The sequence below is a fragment of the Oncorhynchus keta genome, unplaced genomic scaffold (genome assembly GCF_023373465.1).
Source record: "Oncorhynchus keta strain PuntledgeMale-10-30-2019 unplaced genomic scaffold, Oket_V2 Un_contig_2440_pilon_pilon, whole genome shotgun sequence".
NCBI lineage: Eukaryota > Metazoa > Chordata > Actinopteri > Salmoniformes > Salmonidae > Oncorhynchus > Oncorhynchus keta.
The window spans coordinates 402501-424828 of record NW_026283886.1 but is presented as its reverse complement, the minus strand read 5'-3'; the positions used below and the strand labels follow the sequence as shown (position 1 = coordinate 424828).

General features: G+C 40.7%; 1 protein-coding gene across 1 annotated transcript in view; it reads right to left on the bottom strand.

The window, feature by feature from the left end:
* Nucleotides 1–2281: 2281 nt before the first annotated feature.
* LOC118392555 (decorin) overlaps nt 2282–22328 on the bottom strand; it is a 37513-nt gene continuing 17466 nt past the window's right edge. The window contains exons 2-8 of the mRNA XM_035784615.2: nt 21701–21939; nt 14557–14669; nt 9787–10000; nt 8850–8963; nt 6764–6857; nt 4734–4872; nt 2282–4440 (exon numbers count right to left, since the gene is read on the bottom strand). Coding sequence (XP_035640508.1) covers nt 4240–4440; nt 4734–4872; nt 6764–6857; nt 8850–8963; nt 9787–10000; nt 14557–14669; nt 21701–21920 — 1095 coding nt within the window. The 5' untranslated portion in view covers nt 21921–21939 and the 3' untranslated portion in view covers nt 2282–4239. The remainder of the gene's footprint in view (nt 4441–4733; nt 4873–6763; nt 6858–8849; nt 8964–9786; nt 10001–14556; nt 14670–21700; nt 21940–22328) is intronic.

The following is a 22328-nucleotide window of genomic DNA, read 5'->3' as shown; positions in this document are numbered from 1 at the left end:
TAATCTAAAAGTTACATTACTATTCACAATTTTGGACTAACTAACTAGTAACTAACGGATTACATTTAGAAAGTAATTTACCCAATCCTGCTAAAATGCTACAGTTGTCCCCGACGTGACTTGAACATTCAACCTTTTGCTAGACGGTTTAAGCACACCCTTCCTCCCCAACCAACCTCCATACTTTCTGTCTGAAGTAACTAGACCATTAGTACATATCATATGTCTTAGAGGTGCTCAAAAATAGACGTGTTGGCTGAACATGTCACGAAAATGATGCACGCACATCGAAGTGGTCGGAAGTCGTGCTTTGTTATGATTCTGAACGATCAGAAAGCTAGCGAAAATGACAAGCTGCCATGTGGGGAATCATAGGTGGCTCGTTTCACGAGGTTTAATCTTGTTCTTGATACCACGTCTTGTATTGAGGTGTTTTGACTGATTTCATGTCAATGCTAATATGGTTGAAATTCACTAGCTAGCTAACCAACAACTGTAACAACGTATTTAAGAGACAACAAGTGCTCAATGTGCAAATTTACTTGTTTTCAAAAAACATTTGGAGACTAAATATAATTGACATGTTGTCAACAATCTAATTTTGCTCCATAGTTGCGCACGCGTTGGTTTTGTTGCTAAACAACCAACCCGCCTATATGTATAGTATTGTATGGACCCTGGGTTTATAAGCGCGGAAATCGACCCTGCCACACAGAGCATGCTTTTGCAGCACAGTCGATAGCGCGTCGGACCTCGGGCTCGAAGGTCGCTGCTGTTTCATTACAGTATGTTTCGTATGGCTCTGAGGCCAGGCTGAGCACACCTGATTTTAATCTAGGTTTGAAAATACGTTGACCAGTTGGGAGAACTCACAGGCAGGTTTGGGAAACACTGCTGTATAAATATCTCCCTGTCAATATGCAATATGTGTATTGTCTGGTATCTCAGTGTGTGTAAGTGACCCACATCTGCAAGGAATCATGGAGGCTTTATAGACATATCTTACACCATGAATGATATCAATACTATCACAGTAAATATACTATATCGGGTTTCCTACGTTTTTTTTTAAAGAGTCAAGGGAGCAAACTTGTTTTAAAGTGTCTATCTTTGTTGTTAACACAACCTTCCAATAGTTCATAAGTCCAGGGCATGCTGCATGTTGCGGGGTCCAGGGCATGCTGCCTGTTGCGGGGTCCAGGGCATGCTGCCTGTTGCGGGAGTATGATTCATGAAAAAGACTGAAGATATCCCCTATAGAGCAGTCATGTTTTTGGGGAGAAATCTTTTTTTTTTTTACCACAGTTATCTGGGTGTCACTGGCCTCGTATCAAATCTGTCAGCTATTAAACAATATACAGTATTTACGATGTGTATCTTGATACCAAGACTATTCAACCACAACCATAGGCAATTTACTTTTTACTTGATTATTTGTCGCATTTAAATATTTAATATAAAATCCATAAATGTAGCTCATATTCACTGAAGCAATGCGAGTTTTAACACTACTGTTGCCTTCAGCTTGTTGTTGATATAATATTATTCTGTATATCTACATTACACCACTCTTACTGTTTACCTTGGATCCTGTTTGTTTCAGATGTCCAGTCCCCTCCCTGGACTTCTCAACAGAGAGCCAGCACAACAATAGTTCTGGCAACTACAGAAAACATTGTCCCTTATAAATACACCATTCAAGTCAGTCTTGATGGCCCATTAATCCCCTAAAGCCTTGATATTTCACCATATGGATATAGTTGTTGTTTTGCACAAAGTCACGTATTCTTACTTGTTATGAGGGCCTTTCAACTTTTAAGGGAGTTCTAAGAGTCTCTCCAGTACTCTGTGTTTGGTGTGTGCCTGTAGAATATTACAGTGTGAATACTTTCTCACCTGCTTTCTCCGGTGTCACACCTGTTCCTCCTCATGACCTTGTTCACCTGGAAACTCTGTCCATCACTGTGAAGTCTACACTCGTTTGACTGTTCCATAGATATTACAGCTAGCGACAGGGCAAGTAGCGCCCTCCACACACCGACCATAGAGTTGGCAAGTAGCGCCCTCCACACACCGACCATAGAGTTGGCAAGTAGCGCCCTCCACACACCGACCATAGAGTTGGTTAGAGGGCACACTTGCCACAAAACCTTTGCTGTCACAGAAGCAACAATGTCAAAGATAGGAGGTGGGCCCTCTTTCCAACTCTATGACAACGACACACACAACGTGAACATACCAAGGGTTATGACCTCTGATGGCGACACCCCCAGAAAAATGCTGCTTTTTAATTGGTATTTTTATTTGTTTCAGGAAGCCTTAGAAAAAAAGAGAGGAACATCTTTATTGCTGATATATTAAGTCTGAACTACTGTAAGTGCTTGTGCTTTTAAGCAATGAGAGTTTTTCTTATACAGCATTTATATACAGCGTCTATACATACAAACATTCACACTAACATGGGCACTGAAGGCATGACAGTCCGCCTGCAAGCCTCCAATTCTCTTCAGACTTAAAAAAAAGAAGAAGAAGAAAAGAAAGGCAAAGAATAAAAGAAGAGAAACATAACAGGCATTAACATGTCATCCCAGAAACCACAACCTTGCTTCAAGTCAAAAGATGAAAAGCATGCGTATAGATCTTTGGGCATGGCTTCTGTTTCAGAACGTATATATTGTTTATTCTACATCTTTAAGAGCTATTTTCATCTTGGTTGTATGAGCTGATGTTACATGACAGATGGGGGAATGGAATGTGTAGAAGAAGAAATAAATGCTTTACGGAAAATCAGAAATCTTTAAACTGTCGGGAACATTTCGTAAAAACAACAAAACTTGACATCAACAGTGAAGCAAGCAGGAGACATGGCAATCGACAACAATGTGACAGAAAGAAAATCGGGAATCTTTCAAATAGTACGACATGTTGTGAATGTACACTTTGAACGCTAGCTACTACACAGGTAATATACTCTAGTACATTCTAGTATCCTAGCTGGTGTTAATGATATTAAGACAGGAGTTAACCCTTGGCTGCCCGCTCCGCAGGTCAGCTTATCTACTGTAATTGTCACAGATTTATGCACGTAAAGGCTTGTTGCACACAACATGTCTACACCGGGCAAATTCAGATTTTTCAGATGTTTTTTCGGCCAATCTCAACCCGCTGACACGTGTGAGGTATTAAAGGGTTAAACGTGTATATTTCTTCAAAGTGGTCATAGATATTTTGTTGTTGTTGTTGTTGAAAATATTTTTGTTGTCTTTCATAATGTTTCTTTCACACACAAAATAGCATTTCAGTCATGCAATCTGAGGGCACACACTTCCAAACCATTGCACAGACTTTTGTTAAAGGGCAATTCCGCCACTTTTCAACCTCATATTCATTATCTCCAGCACCATATCAGTGTCTACATGTGTGAAAACGAACACGTTGTTAAGTCTATGATCTGTGGGTAAAAAGGTAAGGAGAAAGGTCCTAAAACAATGCTCCTCTGTGACATCACAGGGTTTTTTAAAAACAGTGATTTTCAAAACCGGCAACGAGTTTCTAGCCAGAGGGATAATTCTTGATGATGTCATTTGGTATATCTTTTTAACTTGATATTTGTTTTCTACAAAACATAGAAATGGGACTTTTTCACATATGTAGACAATGGTATTGTAATGGAGATAATGAAAATGAGGTTGAAAAGTGGGTGACATCCCCTTTAAGTTGAGCTTTTTGACAGATAACTACCATGAGGTAGTGTTACAGTATTTCATGAGTTGACGGTTTATTGTGTATGGAGGACCTGTTACAGGATAATGCCAGTGATTACTGTTGTAGAATATGAAATGTACAAATGACACATGGACTGTTATAAATCAACTGTTTGCACACAGAGCTGGTTTGAGTTATTACTAAGCCATCTATGGAAGGTTTGGTACTGAGTTTTGTAACTGTTCTGTCTTTGCTCATGAAAACATTAAGTACTGTAACTGTTAAAACTGTATTGGATGTTCGTTATGGTTTTAAAATGGGGATAAAGGTGCCGATCAGTGTTGTGGGGTAGATGGGGGGCTGCGGTTCACACACACACACACACACACACACACACACACACACACACACACACACACACACACACACACACACACACACACACACACACACACACACACACACACACACACACACACACACACACACACACACTCTCTCTCTCTCTCTCTCTGGGGGTGGTCTACTTTTTCTCTACTTCTTCCTGTAGTTGCCCAGCTGGATGGCAGAGCGGTCGAACACACAGCGGAAGGTGATGGGCTGCACCTCCCAGTAAGGGACGGGGTTGGAGAACAGGCTGATGCCAGAGTACATGGCCTTCTTGGTATTGTAGCCCGGTGGGCAGAAGTCCTGGGTGCCCACCACCCCTATCTTGTTGCTGTGGAGGTAGATCACCTGGGAACATATCAACCACAATGAGTGGTTAGAGGGAAGGATGTCTGGAAATGAACATTGCATATATAGAAAGGTCATGTATGAAGCTAACACAATTCCTTTTGTTGAATGGCAGAAAATAATTTCTGTGTTAATCAACTTATTAATATTTATTTCATCATCATCATCAGATTGATCTGTAATGGTTACACCCTCCTGAGAAAACCCTGTGTGAGGTGGAACATTCATGAACATGAAGCCTCTACCCATTCTCCCAGGTGTGGCGGGACACCTGTGTGTCCGGTGGAACCCACCTGGATGTACTTGTGGTCAGGCAGGCCTGCAGGCACGGTGGTCAGGGCATTGTTGTCCAGGTGAAGCTCTCTGAGGTGAGGAACCATGGCCAGAGAACCGTTCTCCACCTGGCTGATCTCATTGTAGCTTAGACCCAGCCTAGGAGACAAACCAGCCAATGGGGAGAGACACAGAATGTGTCAGAGCCAATGGGAAAGACATGGTGTGTAAAAGAGCCAATGAGACAGAGGTACAGAAGAAGAGAGATAAAAGAGGGCATGAAGCCCTGAGCTGTCCCTACAAGTCCCAACGTACAGAATGTATAAAAACAAATGAGAGAAAGAAAACATCCAATGGGAAAGACACAAACTGGTTTTCTGCCAATGAAAACCATGGGCAGAATGTAGACTAGCAAATGAGAAAGAGGCTTTACTTTTGCCAAGGGACCAACTTCGTAGACAAAATGAAATACTTGCTCGCGAACGTGTTGCCAATCCGGAAAATAGAAAATAATATTTTCAGTGAATCCTGTAGCTCTTCCAAAATAAACTGCCTTGTACTGCTTGAAAGTATATTTCTGTTGTTTAGTCTCCCTACTTTGGCATGAGTCTTTTCCTACTCTCGAAGCGGAGTGACAGAGTGAGAGAGCTCTGACAGGCACAGCCACAAGGAGTGAGAGAGAACCAGAGGTTGGGTTCTCTGAGTGAGTCTGTCTGGTTGGTTTAGATCTGGTAATAATGTATAGCTCTTTCTCAAGCCCTGGTTACTTTCCACAAATACAGCAGTGGACTCTAATTGCAGAACTCACTCAGAGTTGAGCAGAGTGGACTACTGAGTGGTGACGAAGGCAGAGAGAGAGAGAGAGAGAGAGAAAGAGAGAGAGAGAGAGAGAGAGATACACACAGGGAGTGACACAGAGAGAGACACAGAGAGAGACACAGAGAGAGACACTGAGAGATACACAGAGAGAGACACAGAGAGATACACAGAGAGACACAGAGAGAGACACAGAGAGACACACAGAGAGAGACACTGAGAGAGACACAGAGAGAGACACAGAGAGAGACACAGAGAGACACAGAGAGAGACACAGAGAGATACACACAGAGAGAGACACAGCGAGAGACACAGAGAGAGACACAGAGAGATACACAGAGAGAGACACAGAGAGAGACACAGAGAGAGACACAGAGAGAGACACAGCGAGAGACACAGAGAGATACACAGAGAGATACACAGAGAGATACACAGAGAGAGACACAGAGAGAGACACAGAGAGACACAGAGAGAGACACAGAGAGAGACACAGAGAGAGACACACAGAGAGATACACAGAGAGATACACAGAGAGAGACACAGCGAGAGACACAGAGAGAGACACAGAGAGAGACACAGAGAGAGACACAGAGAGACACACAGAGAGAGACACAGAGAGAGAGACACAGAGAGAGACACAGAGAGAGACACAGAGAGATACACAGAGAGAGACACAGAGAGATACACAGAGACAGTACTAGCAGCAGAGTACAGGGCAGACTGGGAGTTTTGGACATGCTGCTCCAGTGAATGAGACGATGTGGTACAAAAAACACTATTGGCATTAATGCCAAGAAGCACCGCATCAATTCAAATACTCCTTATATAACTGAACTAACCCAGGATTGTTGCTGAGGTTTGAAATACATACGTGTGTGTGTGTGTGTGTGTGTGTGTGTGTGTGTGTGTGTGTGTGTGTGTGTGTGTGTGTGTGTGTGTGTGTGTGTGTGTGTGTGTGTGTGTGTGTGTGCGTGTGCGTGTGTGTGTGTGCGTGAGTGCGTGCGTGCGTGCGTGTGTGTGTGTGTGTGTGTGCGTGTGTGTGTGCGGGGCATTGTTGTCTAGAGATGACCCAATATCCCACTACAGGACTACTTATGAGTGTTGACCCACTCATCAAATCCAGTGAAGAAGAATACTGTAAGCATGCTTTGTCCTCGTCAAGAGCATTTATCAACTGTTTTGGAAAAAAAACAAGTTTTTGAAACATTGAGTAGAAGTGTTGAAACATCTTTACTTAGCCAAGTTCTTGAGGCCCTTCAGGTTGTCCGCCTGCACCTTGGTGATCTTGTTGCTGTCCAGGTGGAGCTCGGAGAGGGAGGAGGGCAGACCTGGCAACCCACAGGAGAGAGACAGTGACGAGAGGACAAACAACCGGGGAAACCACAGCAGTTATGGTGAGGGGAAGCTAAGTGGTTAATGTCTACATACAGTATGCCAGTAGGACTCTGAATCCATACTAAGTCTAATGCATCTGAAATGGCACCCTAATCCCTAGTGCACTACTTTTGACTAGGTAATATAGGGAATAGGATGCAAACTCAGACGCAGCCTCTAACATCCAGAGGCCTATCCTTCATCCCTTCTATTCCTATTAAAGCATTAGATTAGAGGATCTCTCTCTGAGTACTATTCGATCTGAACTGGTTGCCAGATTCCCACAATAGACCAGATAACATTCATCTTACACGCCTTTGAATTAACATGCTGTTTTAGTTTTCCTGTCTAGGTTCCACACTGTAACCATTGTTCAGTGGAGCCTATGAATCCAAATGTGCATTCTTGCAGTGCAAGATGATTGATGATTTTGGCTGTGGTCGATTGAGTAAGAGATTCTCACTGTTATCTTGAATTCCTTTGTTTTATTGAGCTGTGAAGTATTCAAACCAGTCCTGGTTGAAAATAGAGATTCAGGCCCTGCACTGTAAAAAATAATAAGATGTTGATTCAACGTACAATTGAAAGGCATTAAGTTGCAATTGTGAGTTTGCTCAACAAAATGTTCACACACCAACTATTGTTGTGAGTATGCTCAACAAAATGTTCACACACCAACTATTGTTGTGAGTATGCTCAACAAAATGTTCACACACCAACTATTGTTGTGAGTATGCTCAACAAAATGTTCACACACCAACTATTGTTGTGAGTATGCTCAACAAAATGTTCACACACCAACTATTGTTGTGAGTATGCTCAACAAAATGTTCACACACCAACTATTGTTGTGAGTATGCTCAACAAAATGTTCACACACCAACTATTGTTGTGAGTATGCTCAACAAAATGTTCACACACCAACTATTGTTGTGATTATGCTCAACAAAATGTTCACACACCAACTATTGTTGTGAGTATGCTCAACAAAAATGTTCACACACCAACTATTGTTGTGAGTATGCTCAACAAAAATGTTCACACACCAACTATTGTTGTGAGTTTGCTCAACAAAATGTTCACACACCAACTATTGTCGTGAGTATGCTCAACAAAATGTTCACACACCAACTATTGTTGTGAGTATGCTCAACAAAATGTTCACACACCAACTATTGTCGTGAGTATGCTCAACAAAATGTTCACACACCAACTATTGTTGTGATTATGCTCAACAAAATGTTCACACACCAACTATTGTTGTGAGTATGCTCAACAAAAATGTTCACACACCAACTATTGTTGTGAGTTTGCTCAACAAAATGTTCACACACCAACTATTGTCGTGAGTATGCTCAACAAAATGTTCACACACCAACTATTGTTGTGAGTATGCTCAACAAAAATGTTCACACACCAACTATTGTTGTGAGTATGCTCAACAAAAATGTTCACACACCAACTATTGTTGTGAGTATGTTCAACAAAAATGTTCACACACCAACTATTGTTGTGAGTTTGCTCAACAAACATTTTCACACACCAACTATTGTTGTGAGTATGTTCAACAAAAATGTTCACACACCAACTATTGTTGTGAGTATGTTCAACAAAAATGTTCACACACCAACTATTGTTGTGAGTTTGCTCAACAAACATTTTCACAATCCCATTGCAGCTGGTTGCCTTAAAATTATACAGTATGTTGAATACATCTTTTGTTGTTGTAGTGTGGTCAAAATCCTTACAGCCATCCTTTATTGAAATGACATGTTATTTTCCATATTCTTTAGTTGGATCCTCACAGTGAAATGATCTGACATGGCTGGATAGGTGAAAGCTATGTAATGGATCTCATACCTAGCCTTGTGTTAGATTTCCTATGATCCCTTCAAGGGACTGGAGGGAAGGATGATTTGTGATGGGGTGACCAGAGAGGGCAGTACCTTTGGGGATCTCTGTCAGGTTGGTGTCTGCAATGCGGATGTATGAGACCTTCTTCAGGGCCCCGAATGCCCCAGCCTCAACCCCTGCACTCTTCAGGGGGTTGGAGCCGAGCTCTGGAAAGAGAAGGAGGGAGAGAAAGACAGACAGAGAGGCAGAGAGAGAATTAAGGGAGATGGAGTATTAAGAGACAGAGGGAGCAGAAACAAATAGAAAGGTAGACAGAGAGGAAGATAAATAGAGAGATAGACAGAGAGGAAGATAAATAGAGAGATAGACAGAGAGGAAGATAAATAGAGAGGTAGACAGAGAGGAAGATAAATAGAGAGTTATACAGAGAGGAAGATAAATAGAGAGGTAGACAGAGAGGAAGATAAATAGAGAGGTAGACAGAGAGGAAGATAAATAGAGAGTTATACAGAGAGGAAGATAAATAGAGAGATAGACAGAGAGGAAGATAAATAGAGAGATAGACAGAGAGGAAGATAAATAGAGAGGTAGACAGAGAGGAAGATAAATAGAGAGTTATACAGAGAGGAAGATAAATAGAGAGGTAGACAGAGAGGAAGATAAATAGAGAGGTAGACAATCGGAGGAGGAGACAGAAAAGAAAACAGAGAAAACAGTCTCTGACTGTAATGTTTTACTTTTACGTTTTAGCTGAAAACCAAGTATCTCGCTCCTGTCCTATTGCTACTATGCAGTCAATTAAGAAAACATGTTCAAGTGACTGTGTGTTCTGTATACAGTATGTGTGTTAAGGATTAGACCAGTTCTATCATATGGAATTTGAGTACAGAACAAGGGATGGGTTGAGTTCATTATGCACCCAACAGAAGAAAACAGACTTGTCATTAAGGCAATACAGGCAGGCTAAAGCAAGGGCACAAAATATCTGAACGATTTCTAATACTATTTGATCCCAGGTCTGGTCAATACCCATGACGATGACCTGGGCCATGCCTTCGAAGGAGGCCTTCTTGATCTTAGTGATCTTGTTCTCGTGGATGCGAAGCTCCTGCAGGCTCTTGGGCATGTTGGCGGGCATTTCCTTGAGGTGGTTCTTGGAGAGGTAGAGGCGCTGCAGCTTGCCCAGGGGAATGAAGGCCTTGGGGTGGATTGTGGTGATCTGGTTGTTCACCAGGATCAGGGTCTGGGGAGATTGGAGAGAGAACAATCCCTGTTATATTTAAGCTAATGCTAATGTGTATGTTTTGCTAATTATAATTGGTATGTTTATGCTAATTATAATTTGTATGTTTGTGGCAATGCTAATTACTATGTAGATATCTATGCTAATGTACAAATGGGAAACTGCTTTTTCTATTTGAGATTGCTTTTGAGATAGCTTTTTCTATTTGAGATTGCTTTTGAGATAGCTTTTTCTATTTGAGATATTTTTTTTCTATTTGAGATAGCTTTTTCTATTTGAGATAGCTTTTTCTATTTGAGATTGCTTTTGAGATAGCTTTTTCTATTTGAGATAGCTTTTTCTATTTGAGATAGCTTTTTCTATTTGAGATTGCTTTTGAGAAAGCTTTTTCTATTTGAGATTGCTTTTGAGATAGCTTTTTCTATTTGAGATTGCTTTTTCTATTTGAGATAGCTTTTTCTATTTGAGATAGCTTTTTCTATTTGAGATAGCTTTTTCTATTTGAGATAGCTTTTTCTATTTGAGATAGCTTTTTCTATTTGAGAAAGCTTTTTCTATTTGAGATAGCTTTTTCTATTTGAGATAGCTTTTTCTATTTGAGATAGCTTTTTCTATTTGAGATAGCTTTTTCTATTTGAGATAGCTTTTTCTATTTGAGATAGCTTTTTCTATTTGAGATTGCTTTTGAGAAAGCTTTTTCTATTTGAGATTGCTTTTGAGATAGCTTTTTCTATTTGAGATAGCTTTTTCTATTTGAGATAGCTTTTTCTATTTGAGATAGCTTTTTCTATTTGAGATAGCTTTTTCTATTTGAGATAGCTTTTTCTATTTGAGATTGCTTTTTCTATTTGAGATTGCTTTTGAGAAAGCTTTTTCTATTTGAGATTGCTTTTTCTATTTGAGATTGCTTTTTCTATTTGAGATAGCTTTTTCTATTTGAGATAGCTTTTTCTATTTGAGATTGCTTTTTCTATTTGAGATTGCTTTTGAGAAAGCTTTTTCTATTTGAGAATGCTTTTGAGATAGCTTTTTCTATTTGTGATTGCTTTTTCTATGCGAGATAGCTTTTTCTTTTTGAGATAGCTTTTTCTATTTGAGATAGCTTTTTCTATTTGAGATAGCTTATTCTATTTGAGATTGCTTTTTCTATTTGAGATTGCTTTTTCTATTTGAGAAAGCTTTTTCTATTTGAGATAGCGTTTTCTATTTGAGATAGCTTTTTCTATTTGAGATAGCTTATTCTATTTGAGATAGCTTTTTCTATTTGAGATAGCTTTTTCTATTTGAGATAGCTTATTCTATTTGAGATAGCTTTTTCTATTTGAGATAGCTTTTTCTATTTGAGATAGCTTATTCTATTTGAGATAGCTTATTCTATTTGAGATTGCTTTTTCTATTTGAGATTGCTTTTTCTATTTGAGATTGCTTTTTCTATTTGAGAAAGCTTTTTCTATTTGAGATAGCGTTTTCTATTTGAGATAGCTTTTTCTATTTGAGATAGCTTATTCTATTTGAGATAGCTTTTTCTATTTGAGATAGCTTTTTCTATTTGAGATAGCTAGCTACATTATTGCAATATATAGGGCGGCAGGGTAGCCTAGTGGTTAGAGCTTTGGACTAGTAACTGAAAGGTTGCAAGTTCAAATCTCTGAGCTGACGAAGTACAAATCTGTCGTTCTGCCCCTGAACAGGCAGTTAACCCACTGTTCCTAGGCCATCACTGAAAATAAGAATTTGTTCTTAACTGACTTGCCTAGTTAAGTAAAGGTAAAAGCAAACATTATTATCATTAGCAATGATGTGTTACTTTGAAATGTGTTCTGTCACTGGCTACTTTAATGTGGCTACAACTTCCCGTCGGTATGTGATCATTGTTTATGTGTATAAAATGAAGTAATTGAACGAAGACTTTTCATTATATCATAGTGAGGTTGCAAAAATAGCTTCGCAAACAGACTGGACTATTTTGACGAGCGTCTTAAACGCTTGACATCAACAAAATATGATGTTTTCGACCTATTGCAGACTGTTTGATTACATTTCCCAAGTATGGACTGACTGAATTGAACGTATCCAAGGTAAACTGAAATGTGAGATTGTTTTTTAACGTCTGTTCAGTAATCCCAACACACCCTTGGACCTAGTCTGAAAGAGCACAGGCGCCAGGGTTGTTGTGATTGGAGGCAATTTCTAAGAAATTCCGCAAGAGAAATTGCTGTGTCTCTAGTGGACCGTTCCTTACTCAAGGCTGCAGACGGGGGTGGAAGAATGGAGAATGCAGAGAATGCAGCAAATTCCCTCCGGAGAGAACAACTAATGTACAGGGGTGGAAACAGTGTGGGCCGTTTCACAGAGGTAGGCTATTTATCACAGGTCAGAAAGCTATACACGTGTAGAGAGGTCACGCGATGGCCCAGAGGAGAATCGTTTCCATGGCACCTGGGGAACATTGGTACCTGGATTCCTGTGGTTAAAACAAATGTTTACAGTGCTGTTTCCTTTGGTAGACTATTTTTAGGATCTTTGATCCGAGTTAAACATGTTAGGTAAACATGTTCGTGGTTTGGAATATGATCAGGAAATCAGCTCTCAAAAAAAAGTATACACACGTGGGACACACACACACACACACACGCAGGCACGCACACACACACACACACTTAAGCTCCCTCTTGTCTCAAGAAAGTCCAGAGATAAATCAGATTTCCACTGCTTCGCTCCAGCCGATACTTCTGCATGTATTACAAGCCTGTTAGGATGTCATCCAACAAAACCCGGCTTCAAGTCCAGCTTCAGTGTTTTCCCGATAGCTCTCTCCTACCCAAGACATTCAGGTTTCTACACTCACTCTGGTGTATACTTTCAAGGGATGTCAACATTGCACTCCCTAGAAGAATTGATACAACATGGCGAATTGTGAATCAGTTTTTTGGAAAATGCAAAAAGTAAGGGGCCAATCAGTATTTGGTGAAAAGCTGCAACAAAGTGGACAATTTGTATGTTTAGTAGACATATTGAGTGTTTAGTGGACATATTGAGTGTGTAATGGACATACTGTATTAAGTGTTTAGTGGACATATTGAGTGTGTAATGGACATACTGTATTAAGTGTTTAGTGGACATATTGAGTGTGTAATGGACATATTGTATTAAGTGTTTAGTGGACATATTGAGTGTGTAATGGACATATTGTATTAAGTGTTTAGTGGACATATTGAGTGTGTAATGGACATACTGTATTAAGTGTTTAGTGGACATATTGAGTGTGTAATGGACATACTGTATTAAGTGTTTAGTGGACATATTGAGTGTGTAATGGACATATTGTATTAAGTGTTTAGTGGACATATTGAGTGTGTAATGGACATATTGTATTAAGTGTTTAGTGGACATATTGAGTGTTTGGTGGACATACAGTTGTAAGTGTTTAGTGGACATATTGAGTGTTTAGTGGACTTATTGAGTGTTTAGTGGACATGCAGTATTAAATGGGGCGGCAGGGTAGCCTAGTTGTTAGAGCGTTGGACTAGTAACCGAAAGGTTGCAAGTTCGAATCCCCAAGCTGACAAGGTACAAACCTGTCCTTCTGCCCCTGAACAGGCAGTTGACCCACTGTTCCTAGGCCGTCATTGAAAATAAGAATTTGTTCTTAACTGACTTGCCTAGTAAAATTAAATAAAAAAATGTAATAAAAAAATGTTTAGTGGACATACAGTATTAAGTATTTAGTGGACATATTGAGTGTTTAGTAGACCTACAGTATTAAGTATTTAGTGGACATATTGAGTGTTTAGTGGACATACAGTATTAAGTGTTTAGTGGACATACAGTATTAAGTATTTAGTGGACATATTGAGTGTTTAGTGGACATACAGTTTTAAGTGTTTAGTGGACATATTGAGTGTTTCGTGGACATATTGAGTGTTTATTGGATATATTGAGTGTCTAGTGGACATATTGAGTGTTTAGTGGACATACAGTATTAAGTGTTTAGTGGACATATTGAGTGTTTAGTGGACATATTGAGTGTTTTTTTTTTATTTTTTATTTTTTTTTTACCTTTATTTAACCAGGCAAGTCAGTTAAGAACATATTCTTATTTTCAATGACGGCCTGGGAACAGTGGGTTAACTGCCTGTTCAGGGGCAGAACGACAGATGTGTACCTTGTCAGCTCAGGGGTTTGAACTCGCAACCTTCCGGTTACTAGTCCAACGCTCTAACCACTAGGCTACGCTGTTTATTGGATATATTGAGTGTCTAGTGGACATATTGAGTGTTTAGTGGACATACAGTATTAATTGTTTAGTGGACATATTAAGTGTTTAGTGGACATATTGAGTGTCTAGTGGACATATTCAGTGTTTAGTGGACAAATTGAGTGTTTAGTGAACATATTAAGTGTTTAGTGGAGGGGACATGTTTAGTGGACATATTGGGTGTTTAGTGGACATATTGAGTGTTTAGTGGACATATTGAGTGTTTGGTGGAGGGGACATGTTTAGAGGACATATTGAGTGTTAAGTGGAGGGGACATATTGAGTGTTAAACTCTTACTTGAAGTCCCTTCAGAGTCTTGAAGTCATTCTCCTTGATCTCAGTGATCTTGTTGTTCTGCAGGTCCAGCAGGGTGCTGTCTGCAGGGATCTCATCTGGAACACTCTTCAGCCCTGCAGAAGAAGAGGAAGGAGAGTAGAGATACTCACAGACCAAGACAAAACAGGAAGGAGAGGAGAGATACTTCTAGGCCAGTCCGTTGAAGCTAGTTTCATGTGATTTTAATTCATTCATTTACACATTTTTTTTAAATTTCATTGTATTTTACATTCAATTTCAGAGTTAATGATGTTGAATGAAATTAGGTTTGGCCCAACCCTGCCATAAGCATTTGTGTGCATGATGAGGCATGACAAGGAGTGTGTGTGTGAACGCTTGGCCGTGTCTATGATATGTTTGTCCAGGTGACAGGAGACTTCTTGAGCTGTGCTGCAGCTGTGCCTGCTAGCTAATGGGAAATGGAGTGTGGTGGAGAGATTATGGCGCGTTCACGTCCTAGTCGGAACAAGGAAACTAGGACATTTCAGACTTGCTAACTGTGCCGAGTTCAACCAGTTAGCAAGTCAGAAATGTCAAAATGTTTAGCATGTCAACAGTGAATAACCCCAAAGAACCAACGTATGATGTGTTTCATGGTAATAGTCCAGACATGAGTGATACCAGATACCACATGAGTTAGCATTGAATCTATGGCACACAGTGTGGAAATGGGACTCAAAATGAATCTCCGTTAATTTCAAGTGTCCACATACCTGGACACTGACCTCATTGCATGCAGTTTGGGTTGGAGAGTACATTGCATTATTTGGCACTGAGACAGTAAATGTCATCTGTCTATGTGACTGGTAAACCAGAACCATATGTTCTGAGAGAGAACACTGAGGGAATTATGAGATGGGGTGATGTATACACTATGTAGATTTATTGGGTAAATGATGTATTTTTGTGGAATATGATTCTGTTCTATTCTGTTCTATTTGAACTTTTCTATTATATTCTGTTCTGTTATATTCTATTCCATCCTATTCTATTCTATTGTGTTCTATTCTATTCTGTTCTATTCTATTATTTTATATTCTATTGTCTTCTATTCTATTCCATTCCATTCCATTGTATTCTCTTGTGTTCTATTCCATTCCATTCTATTCTATTATTGCATATTCTACTCTATTCTGTTCTGTTCTGTTCTGTTCTATTCTATGGGTATTGTTTTAAATAGAGGGCGAACACAGAGAGCTACCACAAGTCATCAACACAATGTCTAAAGGTCAAGGTTCACATGGCTGGTTTCCATTCTAGAGGACGGTGGTTGTCTCTGGAATAAACTGTTTAGTCATTCAGGGCTTAAATGCTGTGTCTTTTAAACTCCACATATGCAGACACACTTTGGCTTAAAAGCTTTGAGCACGCCCCACTTACACAAACATTCTCTTCAGCTCAGATGGCTTTTCTATCAGTTTCTCCTACCCTTCCCAAGCCCCACAATCCTCCACACAGTTGTCTGTAGGCTCTCACTGTGCGGCATATCACCACTGTGCTCCCTCTCTCCATCTCCCACTTAATATCTTCTTTCACTCTTCATGTCCTTCTCTCATATCCCTTCACCCTTCCATCACGTCTCTTTCTCATCTACTCAATCCCCTTTTCCATCCATCGCCTTCTCTCTCTCTCGCTCTCTCTCTCTCTCTCTTTCTTTTCCTCTAGCAGTGTGAGGTGAACCACATGGCATTCTGTCAGTCAGAGCTGACGTGGTTGGTACGGTAAACAGTTTGGAGAGAGTGTGTCTACGTGTAGGAGAGGGGAACAGGGATGAGAGGTCAGTTACTGAGAGTCAAGTCGCAGGAAAGTCTGGTTGAGATGTTTAGTCTCAGGGTTTTTATCCTCTGGAAGGATTTGCTATGAGCCACCTATGTGTAATGGATGTATTTATAGTGCCTATGGTCACACTCACTGGTCCCAACCTTTAATAACAAAGGGCAAAACATTACAGACTACAAAGGGAAGCACAGCTTACCGGATGAGCTAAACTACTTCTATGCTCGTTTCGAGGCAAATAATACTGAAACATGCATGAGAGCACCAGCTGTACCGGAAGACTGTGTGATCATGCTCTCTGCAGCCGATGTGAGTAAGACCTTTAGACAGGTCAACATTCACAAGGCCGCAGGGCCAGACGGATTACCATGACGTGTACTGCGAGCATGCACTGACCAACTGGCAAGTGTCTTCACTGACATGTTCAACCCCTCCCTGTCCGAGTCTGTAACACCAACATGTTTTAAGCAGACCACCATAGTGCCTGTGCCCAAGAACACTAAGGTAACCTGCCTAAATGACTACCGTAGCACTCACGTCTGTGCTTTGAAAGGCTGGTCATGGCTCACATCAACACCATCATCCCAGAAACCCTAGATCCACTCCGATTTGCATACCGCCTCAACAGATCCACTGACGATGTAGTCTCTATTGCACTCCACACTGCCCTGTCACACCTGGACAAAAGGAACACCTATGTGAGAATGCTATTCATTGACTACAGCTCAGCGTTCATCACAATAGTGCTATAAAAAAAAACATGTTTTTTTTCAAACTTGGGAGCATTTCCATAGCAATGTCACGGATAAAATGGCTGGTCAGATCGTCTCAGTGCTCTGCAGATTATGTTTCCATTTAAGAAAGTCGGCTTGGCTGATACATAAGTAAGTGAGAGAAACCAGAGGTTGAGATAGTACGCTCTGTTCTTGTTGAGATACTGGCACGGTAACATGACCTCTTGACAAGTGGCAGACTAGAAAAATAGGAGCTGAATGCCAACATAGTCCCTTTATTGTAACAATTTCAAAGCCAAATTAATGTGATATCAAGCATATGATTTCACTGGCCTCTCGCCCTCATGCTTTCAGCACATCCAAGCATTAATTGCAACATTTAAAAATGTCCAGCCCTGCAATCCTATCTCTCCTTGTGAGGGGAAGGTCTGATCAGTCATTATGGGTCTGATTGTCCCTGAGTTGAGCGTGAATTTTCCATTACGTTGTCCATTCACAGCAGCACAGTGTAGCTACGTCTGTCAGCAACACTAGTAATGACTCAGTTCAGTTAGAGCATTGGGAAAAAGAAGGGCTTCTGTCATCCACAGCACCTGTTGACACATAGGGACCCATTAAATCAAACTCTCCTAGATAGGATGGTTCAAGGCAACTGGGAACATTATATCCCTGTCGGATGAAGGTCTTTGACGACTGTAACATCATCCTGTTTTTAATCGAAACCTTAATGAAACCGAGCATTTTTTTATGAAGAGTCGTGTGAAGAGTCGTGTGAAGAGTCGTGTGAAGAGTCGTGTGTTCATTAAACCTCATTTCCTAACTCAGAAAGAAAGGAACCTGTTTTGATAGTACACCACCAGGGTTGGGGAGTAGCAGATTACATGTAATCTGTTACATGTAAGGGATTACAAAAAACTTTAATCCTGTATGTAATCCGTTATGTTACCAGCAAAAATATAGTAATCAGATTACAGATACTTTTGAAAAAATAGATGATTACTTTGAGGAATACTTTTTAATTCAGAAAGAGTGTTTGAAAAAATTAATATTTGACACTTCTCTGTTTTCCCAATGACATTTTAAATCAGCATTGAAAAAAGGAGTAAATTTGTTCCACCTGAGCACAGTCTGAGACCACTATGATGACACACCAAATGTGTTTGATGGATTGAGGGAAAAGAGCAGGAATAGGCTTTTGTAGGCTACAATCCAAGCTATGGCTTCCAATGGTGCGACTGCTGTTGGCATCCAAAGATTATCCAACTTGAATAAACGCTTGGAGGTAAGGATGACAGTAGTGGTGTAGTCTACAGGGATACGGATACCACTTATTATTGATATCTACACAGCTCATTGATGTGAATCACACCACTGCTCCCTCATTTAGCTATTTGCACCTTACAGATTGTGGTTGTTGTGGATGGCTGTTCACAAATTTAAATGTGTATTTGAACCCAATAATGTTTGAATTCAAGAAGTTTAAGCTGTCTATCAATCATTGTTTTTGAAACCAGTGAAAAATGTTTTCTTGCAACACCTGCATAGTGCAGATCCACGCTTATGGAATACATTTTTTATTTAACCTTTATTTAACTAGGAAAGTCAGTTAAAAATGAATTATTATTTTCAATGACAGCCTAGGAAGAGTGGGTTAACTGCCTTGTTCAGGGGCAGAACGGCAGATTTGTACTTTGTCGGCTCAGGGACTTGAACTTGCAACCTTTCTGTTACTAGTCCAACGCTCTAACCACTAGGCTATGCTGCTGCCCCAATATAGGGTTTTTATTGCTCAATCTAATTCATGCTGAAAAAAAATGTATAAATCCATAGGCCTAATTGACACGTGCTCAAACTTGCACACTTTTTATATACTTAAAGGGGTAGTTTCTACATCCATTTGTGGACTTATAAATTATATATACAGTATGTCCATTGATTCTTGAAGAATATAACTTATAAATGCCTCATGAGCTTAGTTCAACTGTCACACTCCATGAGAATCCAGAATATAAGCTTGTTTTACTCCAATGTTTGTAAACATGATAAATGTAAACAAACACTGTATAGCCTCATAACATGGTTAAATCTTTTGGGGGGGTATTAATCTAAGAGTGGTAATATCACTCCAGGCTCATCCGTCAGCTTTGAACCAAAACAGAGGCGGGGCAGACATTTTCTTATTGTTTCATCTGTGGATTTACCCTTTAAACAGCTGCATATTATTAAGATATCAAAGTGTCATCAACAAAAAGGTAAACAATAGGCCTATAGCTAAAAACGCAGCATATGGCATTCATGTCTCACACGTAAATAGCACTTTTCAGTAGTGCTCAAAGCATGCCATTCCATGAGCACAGCATTTATTCGAGCATTTAACTCGAATCAACGAGCCCAATTAGTCCTCCATGACAACAAAATCATAAACAACAGAGTAGGGCTCGCTAATAAGTCCTTAGTTTTAGGGTTATGCTCAGGTAAAACAAGTTGGCTAATCTATACTTCCAAGTCCTATTCTTAACGATCAAGGGGTATAACATTTATTGGAATGACTGGAATTCTGATGGACTTTGGTTTTTAATGTAAAGATATAATTTAATCATATTATTATATGTGGCAGAAAGCGATGGGTTAGAAGATGCAACATAACCAACCCATAAAATTAAATGTAATATCCATATATGGCCTGTTATGTAAACTTTAACACTGATTTATTCTGCAATAGATGTCGTTCAATTGGTAACATACATTGTTGTCTTCTTCTAATGCCTCTTAAAGGGAAAGTAATCTAAAAGTAACAGAATGTAATCAGATTACGTTACTGAATTTGGGTAATTCAAAAGTTATGTTACTGATTACAATTTTGGAGAAGTAATTAGTAATTGTAATGGATTACATTTAGAAAGTAACCTGCCCAACCCTGTACACCACAATGCCTGTCGAGTAATTGCCAAAAGTATTTTTAAAATAAATGTACTGTAACTACGTCTGGTGAACGTCTAGACTACTAGCCTCTGCCCTACTTCCTGCTTCATCTCTGCACATACACATTTGATAACTGTAGCACACACCGCCAGCTGGACACCTGCAGAAATAAGGCTCTGTGCTAACTTTTCCTTTATCATCCACTTTTCTAACTGTAAAAGGGGGTGACATTGGATGGAAAGCAAACCAATCCAATCCAATCCAGCCCCCTCCCCTCCCAGGCCTGTATGTGTGCCAGCAGGTCTGGGGAACAGATGCAGTCTCCAGGCCAGAGGAGCCGGTGCCGGAGATGAGGATCCAACGCTGGGGCTCCTGGGAGACGTTCAGCGCTAACAGGACCCAGTGAGGTAATGGAACCAGCCCTTTCCTGATCATCAGTCTCTCCATCTGTCTGTCATAGTTGTTCTGTCTGTCTGTCTGTCTGTCTGTCTGTCTGTCTGTCTGTCTGTCTGTCTGTCTGTCTGTCTGTCTGGCTGGCTGGCTGGCTGGCTGGCTGGCTGGCTGGCTGGCTGGCTGGCTGCGTGGGTCAGTCTGTGTCTTTCTCTTCCTCCACTGAAACTCACGGTTTCTTTGATTTCCCTCCTCTCTTTCTCTGACCCTCTCCCTCCTTCTCTTTCACAGGTCTCTGTCTCTTTGTCTGTCTCTTCCTTTCTTCTCTCTCTCCTCTCTGTGCATACATCCCAGTCCATCTGTATCTCTCACTCTGTCTTTGTCTGTCTCTTCCTTTCTTCTCTCTCTCCTCTCTGTGCATACATCCCAGTCCATCTGTACCTCTCACTCTGTCTTTGTCTGTCTCCAGTATTCGTCCCCTGCTCCTCCCTTTTAAAACAAGAGTAAAGCCCCAAAACCAACCAAAGTCATAGAGAAGAGAAGTTATACAAGCTACATAAGCTACAGCCAAACAACTGGGTCAGTGACTTCCCTTGGCAGAGCAGTAGTCCTAGAGATGAGTCAGGCCAAAGCATAAGGGCGAATGAAGCAAATAAACAGGATCTTCTAACAAACAATTAAGAGGATCAAGTAAATCATTTTTACTGCGTGGAAACAGAGCGCCAGGCTAATTCGTGGCAGAGTTCGTTTGTCTCTGGAGGGGATGGAGAAAGGAGCGATCTGACGGAGAAAAAAACAAGCTTTAGAACATTGGGCTTGTTAAACCGGGGTGAGTTCGAGACTTTCCCAAGCCCCACTAACCTTTTATATCCCTGCTTCTGCAAAAACAATTAGGAAAATTAGACAAAGGCCAAAGTCACGGCAAAACTATGTCATCGTCGCAGAAGAACGTGAAATTCACTGCATCTGAGAGCGTTTAAAGTGGTCAGGCTGGGGCGATATTCTTTTAGGCCAATTAACGAGCTGATGATGGGTAGATCAAACGCCAGACACTCTTTGAACATTTCTCTGAGGTCCCCAGATGGAGGGAACACCTCTTTGGGAACCAGGAAGATGTATCTTGTAAACTAAGGGACTGCCTCAGTTAGACGAGAGAGGGAGAGAAGAGCTGATGCAACAGGTTGTCTGTATTACAAATTGACCTCAGCTCATGAAAGCACATTGAATCACAGAAGTACATACTGTTATGATGTTAAATATAATTTATTGGGAGAGTGTCTCACCTAAGTCGGAGCACTGCACCACGCGCAGGTGGCACTGGCAGCGGAAGGGGCACTTGGGTCCTTCGGGCATGGTGGGGATGTCCACACTGGGCTCGATGGGCACCTCTGGCAAGCCAGAGCCCGCCTCATCCTCCATCATGAAGTCCAGGAAGCCCGACTGGCGGAAGGGAAGTGACCAGCACGCTGTGACCAGGAGCAGGGAGAGACAGGCTGACCTCATGGTGCCTTTGTCCGGGAGCCTAGGGGGGAGGGAAAAGGTAATGGCTTAGTGACAGGGTGAGAGGGAAAAGGAGAGAGGGTAAAGGTCAGAGGTAGGAGGCTATAGGCTAGAAGGCCAAGCACCTGGAGTTGTTTAGGTTTGTAACAGGTCAGCAGGGGGAGAATGGCCTATTTACCTAAGAAAGGTGAAAGAGGAGAGGTCAGGGCAAAGCCAAGAACATTGGGAAATGTATCAATCTGTAAAATGGAGGACCACCAAGGCTGTACCAAGTGTATGTGTACTTTCACAGAGCAGAAACAGTAAGTATGCATACATATGAACAATATATGGTAACCATTTGTGAAAAACATCTTGTCAAACCAATGATTACTGTATAATTGTACAGGAAAGTAATTTGTACTTTTACTG